This window comes from Microcaecilia unicolor, chromosome 10 (genome assembly GCF_901765095.1).
Source record: "Microcaecilia unicolor chromosome 10, aMicUni1.1, whole genome shotgun sequence".
NCBI lineage: Eukaryota > Metazoa > Chordata > Amphibia > Gymnophiona > Siphonopidae > Microcaecilia > Microcaecilia unicolor.
Window position 1 is genome coordinate 183,177,840 of NC_044040.1, and position 10,074 is coordinate 183,187,913.

Here is a 10,074-nt window from a genome sequence, read left to right on the forward strand (position 1 = left end):
CCAATGCATCCCAGGATTCCATTTTGGGCTACGACTGACTGGAAGAGGAGGGAGGCAGGCAGGCAGGCTGCGTCCCTCCTCCAACAGAAAGGTAGGGGGGCCGGGAGGGGGCCGGGACGGGGCCAGGGGGGTGTCACCACACCACGGACCACCAGGGAATTTAAAGACAATGCTGGGGGGAGGATTTGGGGTGGGCTGGAGGTCCACCGGACCTCCAGCCCCCCCCCCCCCCCCCCCCCCCCCCCCCCGTCGATGGAAGAACGATTTCTGGGGGTTTCAGAGGCTGGAGACCCACCGGACCTCCAGCCCCCCGTTCGAGTTTGCCTTGGGGGGGAAGGGTGGCCTGGGACAGGGCTCACCATTCCTCCCCAATGATCCGCAAAATCTAACGCCAGCTCGGAGCGTTGATTTTGCTGCGGCCAGCAACCCAATCTTTGGCGCGCTGGTCGCTGATCATTGGGGATGAATGCGTTAAGCGCCAATTAGCATGCATTTGCAAGCTAATTGCGCTAGAAGCCCTGTTTAGCATGCATTTGCATGCTATTTGCGCTGAGAGCCCTCGAGTGCACTGTTTCAGGCGCTCGAGGGCTCTGATCATGGGTCGGCTGCAAACTCTGGCGCTAGTATGGCGTTAACAGCCTCTAGCGCCAGAGTTTGCTTTTGATCATGAGGGCCTGAGCATGTAGCTCGCTACAGCTCTGGTAGGTGCATATCCTTCTTTATAGACTACAAACATAACAGTGAAAATATGCACCCCTATAACTTAAGTGTGAGAACTTACACCAGCCATACAGCTCCTGCCTCACTGTAGACCAGGAATCTTCTGTAAGCCCAGGATGTGGGTCAGGTGGAGGTAAACAACACCTATGGAAGAGAGTTATGTTTGAGAGCGTTGGGACCGTTGGGGTTGGCCTGGGGGTGGCTGCTACATGTTGGGCTTGTGCCCTCATGTGGAAGGAGGCTCCTCTGTTGGAGGGGGGGGGGGGTTACTGGGGAGGGATGGAATTGTTGAGGAGGCTAGATGGAGGATGTACCACAAGAGAGGCCTTGGAGATGGGTTATGCTGCCAGGCCTGTTTGTGCCATGGGGCGGGGGGGGGGGAAGACCTTGGGGGTGGGTTATGCTGCTTGTGAGAGAGTCAAAAGGGGTGCCTTAGGGGTGGGTTATGCTGCTGAGTGTGCAACAAGAGGGGGGCATAGGGTGGGCTTTGCTGTTGGAGGGGCCTTGGGGTGGATTATGTTGCTAGGGGGTTGGAGAAAAACTGGCATCTGGTTGGGGGCTTGATCAGAGAGGTGGTGAGTGCTGGCATCGGAATGTTAACACAGGAAACATTGTCTTTTGAAAGCTGTTCCAATGTCTGTGTGTGTTGGGTGAGGGGGTTACATTTTCCCCCCACATCCAGCTTTATAAAATCATTGCTCCTTCTAGATATGGAAGATCTTGAACATGCATCCCCACTTCTATTTTACAAGAGACTTTACCTTTGCAGAGCCTCTTATAAAATAGTATGGGAATTCCACATATCCTGATTTGGACATTTGAATTCCCCTCCGCGTTTTAACTAAAATCTGCTTTCACAACATGCAAATCATGAAATCCCCCCAAGTGCAGGACCCGAGCATGCAGGAAAGTACCATGAGGATTGCACACAGGGCAACTTGGCATTATGGAAATGGAAAGTTTGAACCAATCAGCCTACTGCTACTCTCATCTGTGATTAGATCAGCAGAAGGAACAGGATTCAGCAGACATATTCCATTAGGCAGAATTAGGCAATCACCAGGAGCTCCCTAATTTTGAGGGTGGCACCAGTGGCTTTGATATGCATAAGCACACAGGGCACTTTTCAATGACTTTCTACAGCAATACCCCTAATCGCAGGCAGTAGATAACAGCCCTATGTTTACTGTTCCAGCTCCTACTTTTCCAGGCATTGGGAAGAGAAGGGAGTGTGCAAACATAATGGGCAGAGCAGAGCAAAGCACACTAAGCTGAGATAGTAACTATGGGGCACTTTGACTAAGCTACCATAAAAAGTGGCCTTAGTGCGCCCTAGCACAGATATTTCCTGCAAGCTAAGGCCATTTTTACTGCAGCCAAAATAAATGGCATTTTCTATTTTTTATATTAATGGCCATGCGCTAATATTGCCATTAGCATGCAGCCATTATGAAAAATTACAGGAGCACTTATTGCCACAAACTGTATTTAAATGTATTCAAATGGATGTTAATGAGTAAGTGTTCCTTCCCAATGCACAAAAGAAAGTACACCAATGCACAGAAGGAAATAATGACACATAACACCAAAAATGTATCACGAGGTCAGAGGCAGCATAGATGGTTTTCAGGAGACGATTTCTTGTCAATTACTCACAATAAACTATGTGTTTTGTCTTCTTTTCCAAAAGGAAGGAATCCTGTGCAACTTTAAGAACTGATAGTGAGAAACAAACTTGTGCAAGTCTGAGCAAAAATGAAAATGAAAGCACACATTGGTGCCTGTTTTTCTGCATATAAATATGACCTTTTCAAATATTTGAAGTGCAAACAATTTTTGAAAGGCTCATTTTTAAAAGTGCAGAAGAACAGTGCCGATGTGTACTTGCACTTCCGGTTTTGACTGGACATGCACACAAGAGCCATAATGGCCACAAAATCTTTGTGCGCATGTGCCAGGGATGCTCCTCCCCTTCCTTTCAGTTTGGTAGCACAAATTAAGGGCCCCTTTTACCAAACCTTGCTAGTAACTCCCAGCATGGCAATGCCGACAAAGCCCATTTGCTTTGAGTGGGCTTCATTGGCATTACCGCGCTGAAATTGCTAGCACAGTTTGGTGAAAGAGGCCCTAACTGCATATTATTTGCATATCATTTCCTTTAAGCATTGCTTAGCTATTTTTCTGTGCCACTGTTGTGCTATGAGGTTTTACGTTGTGGGCTATAGCACCCGGCTTTTGAGTATCAGACCCCTAGAGTCTGATGTTTGTGTTTTTTTCATTGGTAGAGCTGTTGATGTTTAAATTTGGGGAATTAGTACTAGGGAATTTTCAAAATTGTAAGTTGTGCTGCAAAGTCCACACCAGTTCTCAAAGGGAAAATATGAGCATGCTTTTCCTTTGGACTTTAACTTTTAGGTGCTTTTAGAGTAGGTTATTTTCAACCAGTATTTACTGCATATTACGTGGGCTTTTAAAACGTCCCTCTCATGGATCTGACAGTTCATTGGGGGAGCATGCAAGGGCAAAGTTTTGTTGAAGGTGCCTATGTTTGCAATGGTCCTGCTGCTGAGCCTGCCTGCCTGAGGCTTTTATAGTTCTGCACTGATTTTCATACAATAACTAACCAGAGCTGCTATCATTTTAACAGTGATATTAGACTCCAATATTTTACTCTCTGTAATCATTTGTTCTGTTTCAGGGTACAGGCTCTGGTTGTGTATTTTTATCCCTAAATGTTAAATAACTTGTAATTTACTATAAGTAACACATTTATGTAGGGGGAAAAAAAACAGTTTCAGTGCCAGTAAGGACAGGCTGAACCCTTTTGCCTCAAACCATATGGATATGCAGTTTAAAATCCCCTGCGAGACAAGTCTGTACATGCAATGAAGCTCAGTCAGGTCAGGGTTCATAGGGGTAATCTTTCAACAGACGGAATCGCATATGCTTGTCCAGGTTCAAGAGTAGCAGGTCAACGCTGCTCATCTCTTTTTCACGTGAAGCTATATTTTTGACCCAAGGTAAACATAAGCATCTTCCTAAATGTGTTTTAAAGATAATGTATAGTTTTTCTCAGTATGATGAATAAGGCAAATGTAACTGTTTGAATGACAAGAAAAAAATGACTGTTCCTGAAACTAATAGTTAAATGGTCCTTTTCTGCAATTACAACCCACACTGTCTATTTTTAAAAAAAAACCCAAACAAAACAGTCCTATAGAAAGGTACCCTAAAAGCATCTGCAGTTATTGCAAGTCACCCTCTATCTTACTGCAGTGCTTTCCACTTCTGCAACGAGAGAGACACAGGGCAACAAAAAGTGTCAGCAGCACCCTGCCCTGCCCTGACGTGACGTCAACTGAACTCTCTTCCTGCAGGTTACCCTAGCGAAACGAGGCGGGGGTGGGAAATGCAGTCCATCTGCCAATCCAGCAGCGCCCTATAAATAACCATTCGCATATTAATCACGTCTAACCAATGGAACCCAGTGTGTGCTAAGCCTCTTAAACCAATCCGGAGCAGCCTCCGGGAAGCCAATCCAATGGAAGCAGGAAGGACAGCCAATGGTAAAAGAGCCGTCGCAGGGTGCGCGAGTGTAATTTGAGCTTGCTGGAAGACAGTGTGGGCTGCAGCAGAACAGGAAGGAATGGAACGCTGCACTAGGACCTGCAGGGCTAAGACAGCACGTTGCCGCTGCTGGGCTGTGCTGAAATCCTCCCCCACTTCTGAGCTGCAGCACCGCACACCCTGCACGATCGAGGCTTGATTTCTCGCTTGCATTTGATTTTTTTTTTTTTTCGATCGGTCTCCTCCTGAGGGACTCTTGCCTAAATGAAGTGAAACTGTGCGGCTCTCGCCTTTACAGTCGCCGGGGAGAGAGCCGAAAGGGGGAGGCAGAAAGGAGCCGCCTGCCGTAAGGAGCCACCATGAGAGAATACAAAGTGGTTGTGCTCGGATCGGGCGGAGTGGGCAAATCCGCCTTGACTGTTCAGTTCGTTACGGGATCGTTCATCGAGAAATATGACCCGACCATAGAAGATTTCTACCGGAAAGAGATCGAGGTGGACTCCTCGCCTTCGGTGCTGGAGATTCTGGATACGGCCGGCACGGAGCAGTTCGCCTCCATGCGCGATCTGTACATTAAAAACGGACAAGGGTTTATTTTGGTTTACAGCCTGGTCAACCAGCAGAGCTTTCAGGACATCAAGCCCATGAGGGATCAGATCATCCGAGTGAAAAGGTACGAGAGGGTGCCGATGATCCTGGTGGGCAATAAAGTGGATTTGGACGGGGAAAGGGAGGTCTCGTACGGAGAGGGCAAAGCTCTGGCCGATGAATGGAATTGCCCCTTCATGGAAACTTCTGCCAAGCATAAAGTCTCGGTGGATGAACTCTTTGCAGAGATTGTCAGGCAAATGAACTATGCTTCTCAGCCAAACGGAGACAATCAGTGCTGCTCGTCCTGTGTAATTCTCTGAAACTGCTAAGAGGTTTTACAAGGCACTACGTTACATGTGAATAGGATTTGGACACAACTTTGCACACAGTGATTCCAGCTGCAAGCCGTGATTAGTGCCAGGGGTGTGCTTTCGACATGGCTGTAGTTACGCTGCTCAGCCTGTTGCATTTCTGGGATGCTCAAAAATTGTTACCTTGGCAGCTGAATAGTTCGAAGTTTCTGCACGAGAAGGGAAGAAAACGTGTTTCAGATGTTCGGGAGCTGTGCGTTGAACCAGCGGATTGAAATGCCCACTTGAAGGACCGAGAAGCAAATGAAGAATCGAAGGGAGAGCCGTTCTAGGGGCACGTTGGGAAACAATAAAGGACACCTCCTGACTTTAATCCTAGGGATTTCTATGCAAGGTTGGATTATTACAGTGTATCCAATTTCAAGTATTGCACATGTGAAATGGGACTTGTTGACACTGATGCCGGCGGGTGCCTAAAATGAGTCCCTGCTGATATTTGAGAAAATAATTTTCTATTTTGTTTACCTGCTGTATTGAATGGGAGTTTGGGAAGTTAGGTAGTATTCTTTATAACAGCTGTGAAAAAAAAATTACAGATCTGCACAATTTATTATTGTTGGTTTTGTTCCGGGTTTTTTTTTGTTTGTTTGCTGGCAATAACTGATTTTGATGACTTGCTCTTTAAACGTGCAGTGCAAAGACTTCCTTATATGTGATCCAGGGCCCACAGCAGCCCTGTGTCTGTAGAGTGCCTTCAAAACTCAGCTGTTCCAGCCGGTGCCAACCTGTGAAAGCCCCACAAAATCCCATTATCTGCCACTCCACAAACTACTTTACAGTTTCCTCCCAGTCATTGTTCTAAATGAGCCAGGACAAAGGGGTCTATTGTTCGTGGAACCTTTATTTCATATTTCCAGTTGAGCCTTTTCAATGTAATTTTGCCATGTTTTGGCTTTGTTTGTTTCAGTTTTGCAGGTATTTTGCTTCTGTGTTGTCTGGGGATTTCTCCAGCCAGCAAAGACGAAAGATCTTAATGTTGTGATGCACCAAGAAAATTCTAACAAGTGTCATTCTAACTCAAGACATGCTTTTAACAATTTGTCTGTTTTGTTTTAAAATAATTTGAATACAACTGCAGTTTTTGTTAAACATTGTGTCTTGTCAGTTTATATCCCACCGAAATTGAACTGAGTTAGGGGTGTGACTGATTAAGATGATGGAGGAAAAGGGTGCAAGGCTTGCCAGACTGGAATCTGTTACAGTCTGTGCATAACAATGAAGTCAGTGTTAAACTGACATGCTTAGGACTAGGTCACATGCACTGCAAAGCCCAAAAAAAAGATTACAGAACATGCTTGAGATCTACTTCATTGGCATCATTATCATGGCTTCTTCCATTTTTTGAAAGAAAACTTGAAAAGCAGCCTATTAATAAAACATCAAAAATGGCAGCTAATTATTCAGCCAATAGATTTGGGTCTTAAAATCAATGTGCCTCATTTTCCGACGATTTAGTACAGTCTAGTTTCAGTGGTTGTTCTTGATTTTTGTCTGGGTTAACAAGTTTGTATAGTTTTAAAACATTATTCAATTAATGGATTTCTGTTCTTTATAAGAAATCCATGTTGGGTCACAGCAGGGTCCATCAAGCCTAGCATCCAGTCTCCAACAGTGGTCAGTCTGGGTCGCAAGTGCGTAGCACATCCCAAAAAGCAGATGTATTTATTTTAGTTTCTTATGTACTGCCTGCAAGCCAGAAAACTCTCGATGTGTACAATCAGATTCTGTAGGTATTTTTCTGTCCCTGGAGGCTTACAATCTAAGGGCCTCTTTTATCAAGGCGTGCCGCAGAGCCGACTGAGCCCATTCAAAGTGAATGGGCTTTGTCGGCATTACCGCACTGGGAACCACTAGTGCGGCTTGATAAGAGGCCCTAAGTTCTCACAGTAAATTTCCAGGGATGAGCAATGATTCTCCCAAGTCCACCTGGCTAATAATATATATGGACTTTTCCTCCAGGAACTTATTCAAATTTCTTTTGAGACCCGTTATGTTGCTCCTTCGATCACTTCCTCCAGCAGCAGGTTCCACAGCTTAATTATGCACTTTGCTACTTCGATGAGTAACAAAAAGAGCTATTTCTTTCTTGCAGAGCTTAAAAATGGATTCTAAATCCTTTAAGGGCCCTTTTACTAAGATTCAGTAAGCAGCTACTATGGGAATTAGCATGTGGAAACTGTTGACTCATTAGCCATAGTAACAGTGACTGTGCAGTCATGGCGGCGCACACCAATTCATTTGCATACTCTGAGAATGGGCCTGCCTGTTCTTGAAGAGCACATGCTGCCACTGATGCAGATAGTACAGATGTATTTACCGGCCTCCTTAATAGGAGGCGATGAATGCGTCTGCACTGTTGTGGCACATTCTGCACAATGAGGGTTTACCTCCGCCTGGGCAGATGCTAAAAACGCCCCCAAGTGGTTCAGCACAGGCTTTGCAATTTCTTCACGGTAATTTGGCACACTTTTAACAAAACGTGTGCCGTAGATTGTCAATTAGTTAATTGTCTTTATTACTGTGGATAAGGTTTTCATTTTTCAAGTATATCTGCTTGTTAAGAACAGAGTAACATAGTAACGTAGTAAATGACGGCAGAAAAAGACCTGCATGGTCCATCCAGTCTGCCCAACAAGACAAACTCATATGTGCTACTTTTTGTGTATACCCTACTTTGATTTGTACCTGTCCTCTTCAGGGCACAGACCGTATAAGTCTGTCCAGCACTATCCTCGCCTCCCACCACCGTCTGGCTCTGCCACCCAATCTCGGCTAAGCTCCTTAGGATCCATTCCTTCTGAATAGGATTCCTTTATGTTTATCCCACGCGTGTTTGAATTCTGTTACCGTTTTCATTTCCACCACCTCCCGCGGGAGGGCATTCCAAGCATCCACTACACTCTCCGTGAAAAAATACTTCCTGACATTTTTCTTGAGTCTGCCCCCCTTCAATCTCATTTCATGTCCTCTCGTTCTACTGCCTTCGCACCTCCGGAAAAGGTTCGTTTGTGGATTAATACTTTTCAAATATTTGAACGTCTGTATCATATCACCCCTGTTTCTCCTTTCTTCCAGAGTAGCCCCCTATACAGCAATAGAATGGAATCGAAGCAAAACGTAAATGACGTGTGCGCTTCAAACAAAGCATAGAAGGGATGTAACCTTACGGCGTGTTAGATACAGCCCCAGACAAAGTGGCCCAGATGCTCAAAACCTGTTGGGTGCTGGAACTGCACGCATGTTAATGTGTGCAGCATGCACAGAACCCTCCAGCGCGTGTGCTAAAGATCGGCACAAATTGTATGTAAATGGATTCAAATCAAGAGATTACATGTTCAGTCCGAATGCTCAGAAGGCAGTGCAGAAACTAATGCTGGCCTTAAAGCTGAAAACACACTGCCAGATCGGGGATGGCGTTAAGGTTTTGAGGAAAGGATATTTTTCTGCATTGTTCACATTAAATTGCTGGGTTTTGGATTCTTTTGAAAGGACAAAGAAGCCTGTAGTGCTAATAGTGAGAAAAAAAAAAACCATGTCTACGAGTCTGAGCAAAGCCGGGTGTGAGGGTGGCCATTGGAGCCTGTTTTTCTGCCCTTTGTTATGAGCCTCTTAGGGGATTTGGGGAAGGGTGTCGATATGCTCTGGCACTTCCTGTTTTGCCTGGCACATATGCACAGGAGTTTCGCGGTAAGCGCATCTCTTGTGTGCATGTGTCTGTCATGTTCCTTCCCCCTTGCTTGCGCGTTACTAGTGTGCATAAAATTTGTGTCCCATTTGCTTTGGGCATTAGGGGGCTAGTTTTCAGTGCTGTTTTTGTTCTATGGGATGTGTTCTCTTGCCTCTAAGCCGGTGTTTTGAGCATCGGGCCTAGTGGCAGGTACAACCAGTGGCATAGCTACGTGGGGCCTGGGCCCCCGTAGATTTGGCCCTGGTCCCCCCTGCCGATGACCCTCTCGACCCTCCTCCCGCCGCCAACCCTCCCCCGCCGTCACCGTTGGCTACCTTTGCTGGCGGGGGACCCCAACCCCCGCCAGCCGAGGTCCTCTTCTTCCGGCGCAAGGCTTCGTTCTGTTTCTGTGAGTCAGACGTCTTGCACGTACAACGTGCAGGACATCAGACTCACAGAAACAGAACGAAGCCTTGCAGATCAGCCAGCGGCTGCGTTGCTAGCTGATCTGCAAGGCTTTGTTCCTTTGCTGTGAGTCTGACGTCCTGCACGTACAATGTGCAGGACGTCAGACTCGCAGAAACAGAACGAAGCCTTGCGCCGGAAGAAGAGTACCTCGGCTGGCGGGGTTTGGGGGTCCCCCACCAGCAAAGGTAGCCGACGGCGGCGGGAGGGGGGTCGAGAGGGTCGTCGTCGGGGGGGGGGGGGGTCAAAGTTGATGGTGGTGGCGGGGGGAGGGGCTAAAATGTGCCCCCTCACCTTGGGCTCTGGACCCCCCTCCCGCCAAAGTCTGGCTACGCCCCTGGGTACACGCTCTACAACTATAGCCATCTCAGTGGGAAACTAGATGGATCATACTGGTCTTTATGTGCTGTCATTTACTAGGTTGCTTCCTGTTTCCAGTCAAAATGAAAGTAAGCTAACTACAGTGCTATTCATGGCTGGCCTACATTAACCCTACAGTACTCATCATACTGGAGGATCTGCAAGCTCTCGCTGAGCATGGGACGCATGTTTAGCTGAGTGTAGACATTTATCTGAAGAGAGGGAAGGACCCAAGTTTTTGGGCTGCTGTGCAAGGTCACGAGTTACTAGTGAGCTCATGCTGAAGTGGGGTGATGAATCTTTCAAAAGACTTGTCGTGACACATTTGTTTAT

The 10,074-nt window shown here is 46.5% G+C and overlaps 1 protein-coding gene across 1 annotated transcript; it reads left to right on the forward strand.

Annotated features, from left to right (window-relative positions):
• Nucleotides 1-4,335: 4,335 nt before the first annotated feature.
• Nucleotides 4,336-6,330, forward strand: RAP2B (RAP2B, member of RAS oncogene family). The gene has a single exon (XM_030216844.1). It carries the CDS (start codon nucleotides 4,647-4,649, stop codon nucleotides 5,196-5,198), a length of 552 nt encoding a protein of 183 aa, XP_030072704.1. The 5' UTR covers nucleotides 4,336-4,646; the 3' UTR covers nucleotides 5,199-6,330.
• Nucleotides 6,331-10,074: the final 3,744 nt, after the last annotated feature.

Bases quoted from the DNA above. Each gene is read 5' to 3' on its own strand.
- RAP2B (XM_030216844.1), top strand. From the start codon at position 4,647: ATGAGAGAATACAAAGTGGTTGTGCTCGGATCGGGCGGAGTGGGCAAA.